General features: G+C 36.8%; 1 protein-coding gene across 1 annotated transcript in view; it reads right to left on the bottom strand.

Annotated features, from left to right (window-relative positions):
- The window catches only part of usp43a (ubiquitin specific peptidase 43a), a 106,798-nt gene that overhangs the window by 4,302 nt on the left and 82,704 nt on the right, over nucleotides 1-19,792 (bottom strand). Inside the window, exons 7-12 of the mRNA XM_026263001.1 lie at nucleotides 17,837-17,999; nucleotides 13,961-14,069; nucleotides 11,466-11,566; nucleotides 7,289-7,366; nucleotides 7,038-7,167; nucleotides 460-787 (exon numbers count right to left, since the gene is read on the bottom strand). Coding sequence (XP_026118786.1) covers nucleotides 460-787; nucleotides 7,038-7,167; nucleotides 7,289-7,366; nucleotides 11,466-11,566; nucleotides 13,961-14,069; nucleotides 17,837-17,999 — 909 coding nt within the window. The remainder of the gene's footprint in view (nucleotides 1-459; nucleotides 788-7,037; nucleotides 7,168-7,288; nucleotides 7,367-11,465; nucleotides 11,567-13,960; nucleotides 14,070-17,836; nucleotides 18,000-19,792) is intronic.

The raw sequence follows: 19,792 nt of genomic DNA, 5'->3' as shown, positions 1-19,792 counted from the left end.
ACACAACTTAATAATAATAATGCAACTAAGCATTCATCCATTTTTGTTAAATCTTACTTTCTTTTCTTTATTCCTGTATACCACCTTATACGATTTACCATGATCTGTGGTGGCATTTCATCAATTTCCTCCCAACCTCCATTTCATTCATATTTCCACCATAGAATAATAAACACAGCATATAAGAATTCACCTATATAATGCATGTATTGAAATTTGACAAACTAGTGAGAGTGTAAAACGTGATTTTTTCATTAGATTTATGTCACTGAATGAAACTCAATTGAAGAAGCATTAAAAAAACGACACGTGTAATATATATATATATATATATATATATATATATATATATATATATATATATATATATATATATATATATATATATATATATGTACACATTTAAAAGCATTTTAAATGGACAAATAACACCTTGCTTCTTACTATCAGCTCACTCACCTGTGTAATGGCCTCCATGCATGCCTCCGTGGTGGTTACAGACTGCATACAGGTCATATAGGAAGTCAGTATCTCCATGTTTCCAAGTTGCAGGCCACGGGGCCAAATTCTTCATGCTCTGACTGCGTTTCACCACATGGGGAGTCATATCCAGACCGCTTATCGGAAAGCGAATGAGGGTGGAGAGCTTGTTTCGCCGTTTGCCCACCTGCCGAAAACGCTTGAGGTGCAGGATGAGGATGTCAGGCAGGGTCCATAAGCTCATCTTCACCATCCCCTGCTGCATCTGCTTACAGTGGGGGCACTTCCATGCATCATCTGGCGCCAGCTGCAAGGGGAATAAAAACATTTGCTATAAACAGTCCAGAACTCATTTGTGATGTATGTCACATGCAACAAATCAATGTAGTAAGTCAGATGCCCCCCATGTGAGATTCAAAATCACATTCACAGGCAAATAAATAACATTTTCTCTCTTGGGTTTGTTAAAATGCAGATTTCTCCATGGTCAACTAAACCATGTCGTTATCTGAACCTGTTTTGTCTCAGTGTGGTGCAGTAAAACATTTATATCTCTGGAATACACCGCTGGGACAAAATGGATTGCAGCGAACATGCATCGAAGAAAGGACAACAGCATCTGAATATTTGCAAGTCCTCTGCAGACCATCAGTAAATTCTTATTTATATCTTCAAAGTATGCACAGAAAAATGAATGATTTAACTGCTGCTGGAAGCCATATGCCACATATACTGCCCACTATGTTAAAAGCATTTTATTTATTATTTTTAACTGAAATCCTGGTAGATGTGTTGCCTCAGTAACATCATGACATTGTTAGAGCATCGATAATATATTTGTAGAGCCAATCATGATGAGGTAACCCTCAGGGGTTCATGGGTAAGATTTATCAAGTGGTACTTGTCAAGAACAGGCAGTATAGAGAAGAATTAATTCAGAGTGACCTTTCCAAGAGAGTGAGAGGATGTGAGACAAAAACGGTTGGTGGGAGACCAGCTCCATTTGCTCCTCAAGTGGGTTTTTAAATCGGCTTGAATAATCTTGAATATGGAATAGCGATCGGCCCTGATATTCTAAATGTCGAACGACTCGACTTGCAAGCTTAGATTCCACAGAGAATCTTTTGTACTGCATTAGTTCCCACTTGTGTCAAAAATAACAGTTTTTATTCAACATTTGCCCTCCAGAATTTATTTTTTGACCTACAGTATAAGTGTGCATATAAAAAACAACAACATTATGTTAATTTTGGTGAACTACTTCTTAACTGAAATAAGTTCTCGATCTGAACAATTATGATGGCTACATAAAATGTAATCAAATGCTCCTGGCATCCTAACATAATTGATTCAGATCCTGAAAATCCTAACAACATAAATGCTCTGCTAGAATACAGATTTATATAATTGGTTGACTCTTATGTTAGACTTGTAGAGCTCTCTACACCATAAGAGATTTCAGTGTAATCACTGTTTCAAGTATTTTTTGGTTTCATGTTCAGTCCACTTTCTTTCTTTCTTTCTTTCTTTCTTTCTTTCTTTCTTTCTTTCTTTCTTTCTTTCTTTCTTTCTTTCTTTCTTTCTTTCTTTCTTCTTCTTTTCTATGTTTTCAGAGCTGATTTTAGTTTTTGCTTTTCATCAAAACCAATATACTTCATATACTTAAACATTAGCCTGAGACAACAAACACAGATGACAGCAAGAGGCCGCTTCAGTGTCTGTAGAGGCACTAAACTTATAACCTCGACAGACCTAGAATAGAATATTATGAAATATATAAAATGTTAGGTAGTAAATAATAGGAGAAACTAATTTTTTTGTGGCATTTTTCAGCTCAGCATGATAATAATATGCAATATGTAAGTGCTATGACAAGTCTGTTAGCTCAACACAGTACACGTAGCGATGTTCATATATATATATATATATATATACATCGCTTCGTGTACTTACATATTGCATATAATTATCATGCTGAGCTGAAAAATACCACAGAAAATTAGTTTATCCTATTATTTACTACCTAACATTATATATATATATATATATATATATATATATATATATATATATTGTGACGAGCACTCCCAGAGGAATCAGCGTCGCCCTGACAACCAACAGAAAACACCTGAACGTCCTTGGCTGTGTCCAAATTCAGGGTCTACATCCTTCGGAGGACTCATTTGAAGGATGCTACGTCACAGCGCCGCGACGAAGGCTGTCCAAATTCGTAGGATCCTTCAAATGCGGCCCACAAATGCGTCCTCCTTTTCCCCGAATTGGAAGGATGGGTGTGGTGGATCCTTTCGCGTCCTACCTATCCCATAATTATTTTCGGCAGGATGAAGCGAGCGGTAGAGGAGTGGGGGAGGAGTATTGTTTTCGATGTTTTTAAAAAACTGGCTTTTCAAAAATATATATTTTCAGTGGTTTTCTAGTTAGGCATTTTGTTTTAGCGTTAAGCATTTTTTTTTTTTTACATTTGTACGTGTATATGTAAAAAAAAAAAAAAGAAGTTTACTTTCGTAAACTAGCTTCTTCCTTACTGCCTGTGTGAATATCCCCTTACACACAGCTTATTTGTTAGTGATTGAAGCTGTTTTTAACGCTTCTAGGGACGAAAGAGCAGACAGAAGTGTTTATAAAGCTCCGGGGAGAGAACGATGAGCTCTTCACCCGTGTCTTGCTTAGCGCTGTCACGGTTGCTAGGCGACAGGATATGAGCAACGGGTAAGGGAGGGAACTGAAAGAAGGGTATGCTGTCCAAATTCACAAACACCGACTTCCGGTGTTTGTGGTCGTCGGAGGACCCATCCTCCTTCAACCGGGTAGGAAGGATCCTAAGGAGGATGCAGACCCTGAATTTGGACACAGCACTTGTCACGGGCTGATCGGTCACAGCTGCTCCCCATCAGCCTGCACACTCTTAAGGAGCACACGCTGCACTCAAACAATGGTCTCGAACCGAATGCAACGCTGGTTTAATCCCGGTCTCATCTCTTCACAGAAAGCAGCGAGTGACCGACAGCCCAACCACTTTGGAGCCCGTCAGGACACCCACTTTCACCTTAACTGGCACCGAAGAGAACGGGGAGCACACGGGAAGCACCGGCCACCAGAAAGCGGAGCAGCACATTTCACCAGGCACCCCACAATATTCAATAAATCCACCCTCCGGGGCTTTTGATTTCACGCTCCTCCTGTTGACTGATTCTTCACCCCATGACAGTGGTGGAGAATGCGGGCATATCAGTGAAGAATTAACGACAAGATCACCGCCCCAACTCCTAATTTTTTTCCCTGTTTGTGTCACCAGCACCACGGAAGGCGGCGCGCGCATCCCCACAATGGAGGACGTCTTACAACGCCTCGCTGAAGTGAGCATCCGCCAGCAGCAAATAGCCGAACACCTCGCCACTCGACTGGGCAGGACGGAGGATGAACTCGCCGCCGTCCGGGCTGCTGCAGCCCAGTCAGTCGAGTCTGTTTCTGTTTATTTGAAGCCACAATAGCCTATATACATCACATTTAGAAATAATGATAATTTCTATATTTATATAAAAGCTCCCATAAATAAATAAATACATTTTTGTTACTAAATAAATACACAATTGTGATCGGGAATAAGAAGCTGACATCTGATTTCTTCAAGAGGTTGCATTTACCATCTTTTCTATAGTAATGTTTTTTGCATCGCTTATAAATATTTCTGCCTTGTATGGTGATTATAATCCACATCGGATCAAGTTATTTCAAACATTTGCTGATGACTGAAAGTAAGTTTTGAGCTCAACTTATTTAAAAAAGTCTTTAATTCTGGTGTTATAGCTCAACTTTCTGTTATGATCCGCAGCGCAGACATTGTCCAGACACGGAGAAACTTTTCCTTTGTTCATAACCACTCCTCTTACTCCGGCTGGCCCGCTTTGGCCCAAGGTTTTCAGAGTTGGCCTCGAGGGAGCACCGACGAGGCACGATCAAGCACTGGCAAAGTGACAGTGGAAACGAGACTGGCCCTACCACACACTAGCACGCCTTTTTTTGGCCCGACAGTGGAAACGCGCCTAGTGTCTTCAATAGTAGTTTTTCAAAAAACTAATGATCGGAAGTGGGGTTTTTTTTTTTATAGAGACTGCAAGTGTTAGAGGGTCCAATTTTGTTTAATTTATAAAAAGGTAAACAAATAAATAAAATAGAATTAGAATAGAGAGTGCTACAATTAGAGGTTCAGATGAAAACATTGTGTTTACAAATCAAATGCTGTTCTTTGCTGTTTGCAAAGGAGGTAGAGTTTTTTTTTGCTTTTTTTCACATTTGGCTCCCAAACTCTGGAATAGCCTTCCTGACCATGTTCAGGGTTCAGACACAATCTCTCGGTTTAAATCTAGATTAAAAATGCATCTCTTTCGCCAAGCATTTGAATAATGTATCTCTTAAATTGTGACTGCAGTTGTATCTGATCAAATTCTTTGCATTCTTATTCTTTAGCTTGGGTTAAACTAATTAGTTTTACTTTGTTGGAACAGCATCTATGCTAATGATGTCTCTATTTGTGTCTCTATTTGTTTCTCTGTTTTGCTAGGATTTACACAAGCTCCAGTCTGGATCCAGAACCCCTGAGAAGAGATAATGCTGACCCTCAGAGGACCTCAGATGATGCTAACCCTGAATCAACAAACAGAACTAACAATTATTGCTACAAGTGTGACTGCATCATATAATAATTGCTGTTAATAGTGTTCATCATCCGGCTGACTACGTCTTGTATTAATTTTTTCTGAAAAATCCTGTCATACGCGCACAAACTGACAGTAAATATTATAGAAACTTAATTTTATGTAAAGTTGCTTTGTAACGATTTGTACTGTAAAAAGCGCTATACAAATAAATTTGAATTGAATTGAAATTAAATTCTTTGAATTTTGTTAATCAAAAGAATCCTGAAAAAAAGTATCTTTTTTTTTTTTACATTGATAAAAATTAGTATTTTCACCAACAAAAATGGTTTTAAGTCAGTTATTCTTTTTTAGTATATATTTTGCTGTAGTGTGTATAGGAAACATCCATTTGTATTTCCAAGCATTCCTTTTGCCATTAATTGTAATAATTAAATTCGATTTTTGTATGCACAAGGAGTCTGACAACAGCCAGTCCTCCAAACATAGATCTGATCTCATTAACATCCAGCCTGTATGGAATGACAGTCACAGACTAAATTCAGAAAATCCATGGCAATGCCTCCAAAATGCTTGAAGAATCCTTCCTGTAAAGCTACAATACTGTGAAAGGTTTTAGGCACTAATAATGCAAGCGTTAAAGTGTAAAAATGCAGTAAAGTAAGAATGCATTCTAAAATAAATAGATTTTATTTATCAATTAACTTCTATTACAGTTTTTCTCAGTCGCTTTGGTACATTTCTCGAATCAAACTCACAATTTGCAAAACAGTAAGTGCATTTCTCAAAACAATTTGTACAAATAGCAAAACACCATGGATAACCTGCAAAAGCCACTCTTAGTCTGATCCTTAGTTCATCTCTCAAAAGTAAATATCTGTGTTAATGAACATGTCAGTGCCATCAGAATGACAAGTCCTTGTGTCATTGTGTACGGATAAGACAGTCAAATTGCTTAGTCACGTTGTAAATATAACAATGCACTCTGGAGGGATGTTCTGATGTAAACTATAGCAACATTTTGGATGACAGTTACTGTATTGAACAGTATGCCATATGCTTATGTATGCCATATAATCATTTCAAAAGTACACATTTACACATTACTGTATGTGGGGTATTGACTGAAAGAAACTGGATTGAATTCCCAGTTACACTTTTACTAGTGGTCTGGCCAAAAAAAAAAAAAAAACTTTACAATGTCATTGTGATATAGAAAAGGAAAAATAAATTTGGGCACAAAGATGAAAATAAGTCAATTGTCAGAATTTGAAACTCTTGTGTTGTCCTTTGTATAAACAGTATAAGCTTTCTAACTGAAGATTCATGAGATGAACCTTTGAGCTATTTCAGAGAAATGGTTTATCATTGGTTTATCATCTACATTCTCTTCATTAGTAAATATTCACTTCATGCCAAATTGACAAAAAGTCTAATAATGTGAAAAAAAGAAGGAAAAAAAAGCATTTGTAACTTGTTCAAAGAAATGAGAAACTGCTTTTTTAATATGCACAAGTGACACAATGATGTGAGAATTGAACAGGTAGTTTTGAGAATTTCAACTGTGATCTGAGAAATGTACCAAAGTGACTGAGAAAAACTGTGACTTAATCAAATCAACATCTGTGGTAACCACCCTTAGCATTTGAAACAGCCTTTGTCCTTGTGCATAGTTTCTCAGGTAGCTTTGCAAGAAGGCTTCTTCAAAAATCTTGGAGACGTTGCCACAGTCTCAGTCCTTTTTTACTGATTCTTCAGAGAGATATTTCCTAATATCTCTATATAGTTACACACATTCACATTCATATAAATCCAGTCTTTAAAAGTAACAAGTAAGAAATCAGTATAAAAGAGAGAAAGTGTGCCTGGAGGAGAGAGTACCTGCTCCTCTTTGGTGTAGAGCTGAAAACATTCATCCAGTGTGCAACTGTGCTGCTGTACATGATTCTGCTGCTGCATTCTTACACTCTCTGCATCCTCAATAACTTCCTCTTGAATGTTACCAAAGAGACTGAAACAGAAATGAATCGCACATAACATTACGTTTTAATCATATTATTGAAAAGACTCTTACACTATATGTTTGCTTTAAATTAGAATATGAATATTTTATGAAGCTGTTTGTATCTTACCATTCTTTGATTCTATTCTCCCATTCAATCACAAGCCTCACATGCAGAGGACCACCAGGACCACATAATTTCAGGGCCCTGTGAGAGAAAGACATGATTCATATTGTAAGTGATGTATTCAGACACTAGGGGGCAGACTATAATCAGTTTTGTGAAGTTCATAGTCAATACCGTCTCAGAAATTTAACATATTTTTTTTTATTAGAATTTAATTAAAAGTTTTCTTGTCCAATGATTGTGCAGTAAAGGAGGGTAGGGTAAGGAAATAACTGAGACAAGAGGTATGACATGCAACTGGTTCATGACCAAACTCAATATCACAAATATGTCACACCACTGTGATATAGCTCTATTGTAATTTCATTTTCTAGAACATGTACTTCCATTTGTTTCATCATTACATAAGACAGAATTATGATGAAAAGATAGAGGCATAGAAAAAAGGCAAAAAAAAAAAAAAAACGTGTCAGACCACTGACCACTTACTTTATCTTCCAAAATGGCAAGTCCAAAATTAGCTTTTTATTACTCATGTTAATTACCACTTGGATTCATCTGCAGGTCTCACTATCATTACAGGTTCTCAGACTGAGAAAATAAATCAATCAAAAATGGCCCATGGACATAAATGACAATGATCACCTGGCTAAACCACAAAAAAAGAGTGAAACACACAGCGTTCAGGCCCTCACTGTTCACCCTGTGCAATTCTGGAAATAATCGATCAAATATGACAGAGGGAAAAGCTGCGCAAAAAAGGAGTGCAGGGTAATTTGAAGATGTGACTGCAGCATGGCTGAGTTTTTCTGAGAGCTAGGCTAAAGCCAGATTAATTCTGACACGCAGTCCGTCTGCGTTAATTGCGATTGTTTCTGAGAGGATTTAAATGCAGGGAACAATAATTCAGAAGCGTGAGGGGAATTCACTTGAATTCATCAGCTCTGTTCTATTGGAAAGAAAGCTCTCCCACACACACACACAAGGGTTTTCTTAACTACTTATCTTGTCGTACATTGAACAATTTACCTTATCTCAACCTGAACTTCAGGGAGCCAAAACATACACACACACACATACACTCGACTTTGTTTCAGGAGTTACACTAACTTTGCATGCTTTTTCTCTATTCTCTGTACTTGTTGTACATGTACTTGTATCTATTGGACGATAAATGTTTGTGGCAACCATATGCTTCCTGTCGTTACTTGGAAAATGTAACAATCTTGCTTGTGAAACCTCTAGATGAATGTACACATCTTCAGCAATGGCTGACAAACTTAATTACTTGCACAGTTAAACTGCTAGCTTTCAGAACACAAGAGCAGCGGCTTGCATCAGAGAACAGCAGGTAACCCCATGAGAAATGGAATGTCTCTGCTATCATCTGAACATCATAATTACAAATAAACAACCTTTTTATACAGTGACAGACTTGGATGAGAGTGCAAAAGTGAGGTGCTCAGACACCTCGGCAACATCAATTTTTCTCATATCTGCACCAAACAAAAAAGCACAGTGCTAGTATCATGGAATAGTGATCCTATAAAATGGTGATACCATGGTATTGTTTATATGGATCATCGCTTATTGCTTACAAATGTTATTAAACTTTTCAATTTAAATTTTAAAAAATCTACAAATGATGTTGCTGAATTTTTTTTTGTTAATGTACTTTTGAATGCTAACAAATGTCATTAAACTTCAATTCACATAAAATTTGCTTAATTAGTCATTTTACGCACTTCACAAACTATTCACGTTAAGATACTATTTATTAACTCATAACTCATAATCAGATCATGGAACTCCTTAGTTTATGATTTCATACATAACCTGCTCTAAGGATCCATTCCATTTTACTGATTTAAAAACGTTAAACTTTAAAGCAGAACACATTCACAAATAAAAACATCATAATTCTGTTATATTCACTTCAGAGGGAGGAAAACAGCCCAGAATAGAAGGCAGAGAAGCGAATGAGGCTGCCGTCACGACTGTGGAACTGAGTTTTAAGCTCTTTAAATTGAGAAATGGATCATTGGCTTTTTGAGACTGTGTGTTACACCTACAGCACTGAGAGGATGAGCTCTTCATGCTTTGGCTTGTTGGGTTTGTCTCTTTAGAGCCTCACAAACATGATGCAGAGGAGAGGATAAAATTAGTGCAAACTAGGTTAAAATACCTTGATGTGGGTGTTTGGAGACCAATTAAAAAGTTTAAAGCAGCTGGAGATATTAACTTTAGCGCCACTGAAGAGCATTTAGGGGGTACAGACAAAATTCTGTATCAAGGAATTTCTAGACATACACTACAGTTGAGAAGTTTGGGGTCAGTTTTTTATTTTTTATTTTTAAAGAAACTTTCATTTAGAAAGGATTGAAAACTAAATAAATGTTGCTTTTTTTTACTTTCTATATATCAAAGAATCCTGAAATAAAAGTTTCCACAAAAATATTAAGTAGCACAATTTTTCCAACTTTGATAATAATACAAAATGTTACTTGAGCACCAAACCAGCATAGGCCTATAAGAATGATTTCTGAAGGATCATGTGACACTGAAGACTGGAGTAATGGCTTCTGACAATTCAGCTTTGTCATCAGTGGTATAAATTACATTTAGAAATATATTAAAATACAAAACATTTATTCTAAATTATAGTATTTTACAATTCTACTTTTTTACTGTGTTGTTGATCAAATAAGCGCAACCACTGAAGGGTTAGTTCAACCAAAAACTGAAATTAGCCTGTGTTTCACTCACCCTCAAGCTATCCTAGGTGTATAAGGCTTTCTTATTTCAGACGAATCCAATCAGAGTTATATTAAAATTGTCCTTGCTCTTCTTAGCTCTATCATTAGGGGCTTTTGCACCACAGGAACCTTTTCACCTTTCAGTACCAGAGCTAATTGTGGAACTACTGTACCCACTTTTTGGTACTTTCGCACCGTCGGACCTGGGTGTGATTTTTTGTTCCGGACTGCCTTTTGAGTCACTGCATCCAGTCACCACCCCGAGCACCACCTACCCTCCCAATCTCCTTTTTGCAAACCCCAGACAACTCTCACTATACTCTCACTCAAAGTATGGACGCTCTGACTAGATTGTTACTCAGAGGTGGATCAAATCTAACGTGTATAGTAAAGACAAACTCACCGTGTCTAACTAGTGATGATGAATATGTATACTTTTCAATTTCAGCAGGCAACTATTTTTATAGCTACATTATTGTTGCAGCCACAATTAATCACAACAATGTATTTACAATTATAAATTATCACAGCCTATATAAATTGTCAGTTCGTTATTTTACGCACATGCACACAGACATTTTTTCGTTCACGGCATAGTCGTGAGATGGAATTAACATATGGCAAGAAATCTGTAGACTCACCCATAACAACAAAAGACAATACTTTACTGAACCTTTTCTAATAAGTGTGCGCTGCAAACACATGCATTTTTGAAGATAATTTCTGTCCAGTCTGCTCGTTTTATCGCTTTTAACCACAGCTTTTTTGTCTGTCAGTGGCAGCAGATATGCAATCAAATTTCTATTAGGATATCTAATAGGATATCACCCTGTTTTGGAAGGCCAAACAAAGTAGTTTCGCTTTCACAGTAAAAGACACAGCATCTCCTCTTGGCTTATATTAAAATCCTCCGACATTTTTTTTTTTTTACAAATACTCATTTTGTGCTTTTAATTCATGGTCTGAGTTTATTTTTTTTCTCTCTTCGCATTCGTCACTAATTATGCAATCCTGATGTCCTACGTCATCCATATGACAGATAGCGGAAATGATAGTGTTTATTACATTTGAAATATGGGTATTTTCTCTACAGGAAGCCTTCATTCAACCCCGGAGCCATGTGAGGCATGTTTTATTATGGATTTGCACGCCTTATTTAATGTGTTTTGGATTGTCAAACAGAAACACTCGCCCACTACAATGATAGAGGTTAGAAGAGCCAGGACAATTTTTATCATAAATCCGACTGGATTCATCTGAAAGAAGAAAGTCATAAATACCTATGGTTTGAGGGTGAGTAAAACACAGGCTAATTTTAATTTTTTGGTGAACTAACCATTTAAATAACTGTACATCTCCCAAACCTTCGAACGGTAGTGCATATTTAGTGATCTTTTTTTTTCGGCTGGGTTATGTGGGCTCACCTGTCCACGGTTGGGTGGCACAGAGGTCTGCTGTCATGGGGAGACAGGTAACTGCAGGAAGCTGACCCACCCACCACACGAATCCTAAACAGTTCAGTAGTCTGTAGAAGGCAAAATAAAACTACTCATCAAAAATTTAACATCAAATGATTGGTTCAACTCACATGTAGTTTTATTTAACTAAAAGTTATTGAATGAATATGACTATAATATATGAATAAGAACGGCATGAAGATTCTTTAAAAACGTAAAAAAAAAAAAAAATAATTGTTCCATAAAAATAACAGGATTCATGTTTGAAATGAAGGGTGTGAACAGTGGTTCCAGAAAGTTTGTGAACTCTTAAAATCTGTTTTTCTAGATACATTTGACCAACATTACTATACAAAGGTTTAGGGTCAATAATTTTTTTTTCTTTCTTTCTTTAATGTAATACCTTTATTCATCAAGAATGCATTAAATTAATCAAAAGTGACAGTAAACACTTTTATATTGTTACAAAAATACCACTTCAACGGATCATGAAAAGACATTAAGCAATAGCTGTTTTCAAAATTGTCAATAATAAGAAATGTTAGTCGAGCACTAAATTCGCATTTTAGAAAGAATTTTGAATAATCATTTGACATTGACTGAAGTAATGGAGGACCCGCTTTCTGTTGAGCTTCAGTTCAAGGATTGAAATACCCTGTAGAAAACACGGGGGCCATCGTTCCATCAGTGATGCCAAGCCTAGTACAGAGACAGTAAATCAGCTTCAAACAATAATAGTGCAACCAACCTGCTTTATATTTGGGATGAAGCTCATATTATTGAGTGCACTGTTTGGTTTCCCCCAAATGTAATGCTTCTCATTTAAACCAAAGCCTATTTTTAAACCTCATCTGTCCACAAGACATTCTTCTAGTCTTCTGGCTCACCCACGTGGTCCTTGGCAAACTTTAGATGAGTAGCAATATTCTTCTTTCTCATTGCCAGAGCTGGGTATATTAACCATTAAACCTTTTCCAGCCTGGGATGCATCAACAATGATTTTCTGGATGTTCACAGAAATGTCTATGACCAAGAAATGTTTACATGTGTTGATCAATGTTTTTATGTGAATAAGAGCCTGAATTAAATATGTTTGCCATATAACACAACCAAGCCTCTTTAGAAGATTAACTGAACAGCTTGATTCATATGTATCACTTTTATTATCTCTTAATCAACTTTCTGTGGAATGTACTTTCAATGGAGGGACAGAAACCTCTCAGGTTTAATTAAAAGTAACTTAATTTGTGTTTCAAAGATGAACGAAAGAATATAAAGCAACATGAGAATATCTTAATGACAGAATTATGATTTTTGGGTGAACTAACCCTTTAACCTTCAGATTTATGTTTGAATAGACCACGGCCTGCTAAACACAATTTTTACCCCCCCCCCCCCCTTTATTATATGTTAATAAACATGTATACTTAAATTTTTGACAACTGACAACTTTTTCACATGAGTGAAAACATTTCAGTATCTTGATTCATAAAATTTCTAGCACAACTGAAAATAATGATATCAGTTTCCCAATAAGATCACATTCTTTGCATTAACAAAGTTATTGCATTAAGAGTTTTGAAAAGGCATTTGTTTAATTCTTTCTCTGGGAATGACAGCTGCATGAGTTATAGTGGAACCGAGAAAGAGAGGAACATCAGGCTGTAAAGATGCAATTAAAGCAGAAATAGAGCAAAATGGAGCTGTACTCAAGCGTATAGAGTGATAAATTAAAGATTTAATGGGAACCAATGAACAGATGAAAACGGCAGCAGTCTTTTGTTTGAGAAGGTGAGTTTATATTGGTACTTTAATTTATTACAGAGTGAAGACATTACAACAACACAACTCTGCTCTCTGCAGTACTGGCCAATCTGTTGTACTGAACCAATTAGGAGACATTGTAAGATCTCTTGTGTCTTTCTCTCTCATTAATTTTCTAAAACACATTTAGTTTGTTGTGCAGCGAAAGGCTCCTATACAATCCATCAGGTTTCATACTGAAAGTAAAAATAAGTTGACTTAGCCAACTTTAAAGTTAAACTAATCTCTCTTTTTGGGAAAACGGATACATTTACACTAAATAGTGACATACATTCCTGTACATTTGAACTTACAGCATGTTTTTCAGCATGTATCTAAATGAAAATGACTGATAATAAGCACATTTGTTCATATTCAGTCAGTAACTCCAACAAGTGTGTATTTAATAAGAGTGAAAAATAATCTATACCGTCTCTCTTTCTCTTCATCTTCATCGCCTTTTGAACTCATGAGTCTCTATGATTATCCTTCTCACATGTGCATATTTAAGCTTGCAGGGAGAGAGGTGTCATAATTACTGAGGGGCTTCTGTCATAATATAGAGATTCGGTATCCTATAATTAATTTAACTCTAACCACAGCATATGCGGCTAACACCGAAATCTGAGAGTAGTAATTTATGTTCAGCTCACACTCACCTTCATGATTGTATTTTTCTGAAATAAGTAAAGCTTATTGCAGACACTCTGTTGCAGATGATCCCAAGACAGAGTCCTTTCTACTCTCATCAGGATTGGAGGCCCAAACCTGGAGAGAAAAAGAGAACATCAATATGAGTGACAGCATGATTCCTTTCATCCATCCATCTGGACTAAGATTATCTAACCATTTGATGCATATTTAAATATATGTATATGTAAATGTATTAGGGGTTGCACGACTACTGATTTCTGCTAGTTGATTTCTTATTTAAAAAATACTTGAGTTGTTCAACTACTCATGGTTCATGCTACTGTAAATGAAAAGACATTAAATAGTTCTTATCAATAAACGCTTATTAATTCATAGCATAATGCCAACAGTTAGATACGTAAATTGTCAAAACTTTATAATTATGACTTTGCCTAGTTAGTGACTTGGACTCAAGTCTCATTTTTATAGACTTCATATATATGTTGCCAGATGGCAACAATTCAAAAGCAGAGGCTAGTGCCTCTTATCACTCACTATATGATTTGCCTTATTTAACACTCTCTCTTTGTATATATTTTCAATACTTGGTAACATAGTCTCTAACAATGTATTTGCCAATGTTAACTCACCACTTTTCTTACTCATGCAAGACTACTGCACCACACAAATAAATATGATTTCCCAAGCACTCTGCAAAATAGTTTCCCAGAAATCAGATATTACAGTAAGACCTGCCTGACAACATTGGTTGAATTAGAAGTACACACATCAGAATACTCAGGCAAACAGTGCAATTTTTTGAAAGTGCGAAAATTTAAACCTGGTACAGCTCTTATAACTTTTGTTGCAAATGTTGAATCCGTGAGACAACTTCCCATATCAAATGTGGGCCAGAGGCTGCATGGATCTGCCATTAAGGTGCAGTAAACAAACACTTTCTTTCTCATTCACTCCCTTTTCTTTAGGCCCTAAAATGTCATCTTGACATTTGTAAGTGTTTCAGGGGAATACCCGTCATCTGTTTCCACCCGTAGCTCTGTGGCCATGGCTGAGGGAGCGAGAATGTGTGCAGTTCTGATTGACAGCTGGAGGATAGTGATGAAGACTGTGCCAGATGTAGCACTCCCTAGAGTCCAGGCAATCAGTGCAGCTGTAGGTGGAGCATGCAAGATGATCTTTGCAATTTACTTACTTGGATTACTGATTCTGACAGAGCTGACTTATCTGAGTTGTATTAATTAATTTCTCTGTGCATCTTGATCTGGCTCTTGTAACTACAGCAAAGCACTGAATGCTGCAGCATTACACCAATTAGCTTTTTTGTAACTGGTGAATGAATGGGGGGGGGGGGGGGTGAATGTACAGTTTCCTTTCAGTCGGTCACTATCGAAGCTACGTCGGTGACTGACAAAAATGGGATATTGCTACGATAGACTAATCTACTTCTAGTGTAAACTAAACGAGCCAATTACTGAATCCGGCTGCCACTGATTACAGTGTGAGTATAAGAAGGCAGCAGGTGCAATGCATACCAGCTTTTTGCTTAGGAGCCAAGCGTTAGTATCGTTCTGCTCAACGGTGTCTGCTGTGAACTATGACCTCAGCATGCTCTCGGAAGCTTTGTTTGTTGGCGAGACGGTGCTTCAGCTGTGGTCATTCATGTGTCGAGTGGATTGCGCACATCAGGCTGTACTATCCCCTGTAGTGTTGCAAGCGGCCAATTCCCCTGTGCTCCTCAGAACTAAAAGAGCATTTCCTAAAGTGCAAATTTCACTAAAAGAGCTTCACGGGTGCGTCTTTGTAAAGATGACGGATCATCCTTATAAGGATGCTATTTCACCCGTGCGTTTCTGGGTGTGGTCGTTAACTGGCAATGGTTGATGGTCAAGATTGCTGCCTCACGTGTCTGGGCGTCGAGCACGCTGAGGTGTATTACACTTCGGCAAGAGAACCGTTTACGAGACACTCTTACGCCTTGAAGTGGAACCTGTTCATCGAGTGGTGTTCATCGAGTGGTGTTCTTCTCGCCGAGAAGACCCCCGAAGATGCCCAATTGCGGTCGTGCTTTTCTTTTCTGCAGCATGGGCTTGAGCGAAGGCTGTCTCCCTCCACCCTCAAAGTCCAGGTTGCCGCTATTGCTGTGTACCATGACCCCGTGAATGGGAAGTCTTTGGGTAAGCATGACCTCATCATCAGGTTGCTTATAGGGGCCAGGAGGTTAAATCCTTCCCGTACCGCCTCTATACACTCTCAGGACCTGACTCTAGTACTTAAATCACTACAGCAGGGCCCATTCGAGCCTTTGCATTCAGTTGAGCTAAAGTTTCTTTAATTGAAAACTCTGCTCCTGCTTGCACAAGGCCTCCATCAAAAGGGTAGGGGACTTGCATGCATTTCGGTCAACGATTTATACCTAGAGTTTGGGCTGGCTGACTCCCTGGTGCTGTACCACCTCTGAGCTGCCGGGTCTCCGGCTTGGCTGCTCAGCGAAAACCTGGTATGCATTGCACCTGCTGCCTATTTATACTCACGCTGTAATTAGCGGCAGCTGGATGCAATAATTGCATGTCAATGTTCATTGGCTCGTTTTGTTTACACTCTAAGTAGACTGGTCTATCGAAGCGAAATCCCATTTTCGTCTGTCGCTGACGTGGCATTTCTGTTCCCTCCTTCAGGGAACGATGGTTACTATACTTAACCAAGACGTGTTCTCAATACCACGACTGAGGTACTCTTGAGCAAGGCACCGAACCCCCAATTACTCCCCGGACACCGCAGCATAAATGGCTGCCCACTGCTCTGGGTGTGTGTTCACTGCTGTGTGAGTGCACTTTGGATGTGTATATACACACTTTAGTTTAATGTAGAGCACGAATTCCGAGTATACCATACTTGACTGTATGTCACTTTTTACTACATTTATTATGTGTATTCTTAAATGGGTAAAACAAACCATTCAAAATCTAAATATATCCCTACACATATAACACATAAAATATAAAGCTAAATCATTCATTTTATTATATACAGTATTTAGCTGCCGTTCAAGTTTTGGGGTCAGCAAAGTTTTGTTGTGTTTTTGAATAAATCTTATGCTTACCAAGGCTGCATTTATTTGATGTAAAAAGTACAGTTGTGAAATATTATTCCAATTTAAATTAACTGTTTTCTACAGCCCTCAAAGTCACATGATTCATTAGACATCTGCTGGTTTGGAACTTGAAAAACATTTCTGATTATTTTCACAGTCAGAAACAGTTGTGCTGCTTAATACATTTTATGTTAACCTTGACACATTGTTTGATTATATTTCTTTTTTAAAGAAGATTATTAATTTGAAAAAGTACTGCTTCTAATATATCAGATGGTCATCTTTAATCAATTTCAGGCATCCTCTCTGGATAAAAGTATTAATTTGAAAAAGACGTTAAGTACACTTTGGCTAAAGTAAAGAAGTTATCTACACCTCCTTCATTAAAATAAGGTGAAATATAATGGCATAAGTGTATGAATGTTTAACAGTAGTATAATACTATTGTTTTAACTGCCTACAAACAGAATCTTAAATCATACTGATTCAGCATTTGCAGCAAAAGTTTCAATCTGTGAGGGTGTTTTAAAGGAGAATAGAGTAATTTTTGTAATGTAAGCATCATAAAATAAATTAACAGGGTCCATAACACAATATCTTACAGGCAACATAAAAATTACCACTGAATTTTAAACAGCATGTAAAGAATTCACTGCTCTGGCTTCTGTCCCTAAAAGTGTTCTTCTGAACATTTCTCTAAATCTCTGGTAAACAATTTGGTGTTCAGTTGGCAAAAAGGTTAGGAAAAACTGACCTGTAACATTTGTTTGAAATGTAGTGCTTTGGTTACCTTGTAACTTGTTGGCCAGACCCAGCAACATTGCAGATTAACAGGAGGATCTTTGAAGAACCTCCCTGATTCAAGAATTCTGATGATAACGTCCCTGAGGGTGGTAACCTGTGACCTTCAGGCTCTGCAATGTATGGCGAGGAAGGGAGGGAGTGATGGAACCCTACAATGGATGGAAAGAAATAAGAATTTTATTAAACTAGTAACTAGAATTTTATACATAGTTTTTCAAGTCGCTAAAACTTAAGCTCTAAACTTGATAAGATAAAAATGAAGTTAATTTATATTTCATACATTTGCAGTAAGGTAATTCTGTAACATTAACATTTTTAAATGTACTGTACTCCACTCTGCATCATGCCTAGCAATGTTCCTTAGCTGTTCTAAAATCACTGTAAAGTGCATCTTCTTGGAGTAGGCTCTTGGTGATTTCAGTATTTCATTTCTGAATGCCATTTTTGCATTGGTCTGAATGGAGAGCGGAGGGAAAATTGTGACTTAAAAGTACACAATGTTCTCTGACTTCAGAAGATCAATCTTGTTTTCCATATGTTGTATCTAGTGTATCAGGATAAGTAGACACTAAGTAGTATTTGAAACATGTAGACTATAATTTCATATATTACTGCTCCATCATTCTAACTTCCCTTTGGTTTCCTTGATGACTGCTGGCATGCTATGATATTTCACTTCAATTAGAAGTGGACGTTTGATACCACAGTGTGATTCAAAACTAATAATGCAGGACGTCAACATACACAATCCTTTTGAACTTCAACAAACTCTATTGATGTCACTTTTATGCTACTTTTTCTACATCATAATTTTTAAATCGGAGGACCAATGTATATTTTATGGCAAACTTTTGGTGTAAATTTTAAAGAAAAATTGCAAATACAATTCCTATATTTCTCATGGGGACATAATCTATTTTTAATATTTATCCAAAATCATTTTTTTTTTTACAGAAGTCAACATTAGAAACAATTACCATTCAAACAGGACTTCTGGCTGACATGATACATATAAACATGTCAAAATAGGTTGCTATTTACACATTTAATAACAATTAAATCACCAAAGCTGCATTTATTTGTTTAAAAATACAGTAGTATTGTGAAAAGTAGTTTTCTAATTTAATTTATTATTTTAATGGCAAAACTCTATTTTCAGCAGCCATTACTAATCTTCAGTCTCACATGATCTTTCAGAAATCATTATAATGTGCTAACTTTGTATTTCTTATCAATATCAATTTTAAAAATGTGCTGCAAAATATTTTTGCACATGAAATACAAAAGAACAGTATTTATTTAAAAAATAATTTTTTTGTTAGTGTCTTTGCTTTAAGTTTTTATTCATTTAGTGTATCCTTGCTGAATTAAAAATATATATATATATATACATATATATATTATTAATAAAAATCTGTTTCCAATCCTTTGGACGATAGTGAATATTTAGGTTCTCTATAAAAAACTAAATAACACGAAAAACTCTATGCTTCCAGACTGTTCCTATATTAGATTCTACATTCAGTATGAATACTGTTACATAGCCTGATGATTACTGTATGAAAGACACCATCAAAATAACTATTTCTGGATAAATATTGGTTTTCTTTAGCAATCCAATGAAATATCATGTTTCAAGTGGTAGGATGGAAGTGGTTTCTCTCTCACTCTCTGATTCGCTCTCTATCACACACTCACAGCAGGCTTCACTCGACAGAGTCTCAATTGAGGGCCAGCTGGAGCAGATTGAAGAGGGGAACTGTGAGCTTGTGAGAGCCTTAATTAAACTTGGCCCTCACTGACACACACATGCAAACACGCACATTTCACACTTTTACACAAACACTAAGACCAGCCCACAGCTTGAATGTCTTTGTGGAAAAATGCAGTTCTTTTGAATATGGACAGAATTCCATTTTATTTTAAAGTTAGGTACTTGATT

This window comes from Carassius auratus, chromosome 6 (assembly GCF_003368295.1).
Source record: "Carassius auratus strain Wakin chromosome 6, ASM336829v1, whole genome shotgun sequence".
NCBI classification, from domain to species: domain Eukaryota; kingdom Metazoa; phylum Chordata; class Actinopteri; order Cypriniformes; family Cyprinidae; genus Carassius; species Carassius auratus.
This window is presented reverse-complemented; position numbering and strand designations above follow the sequence as displayed.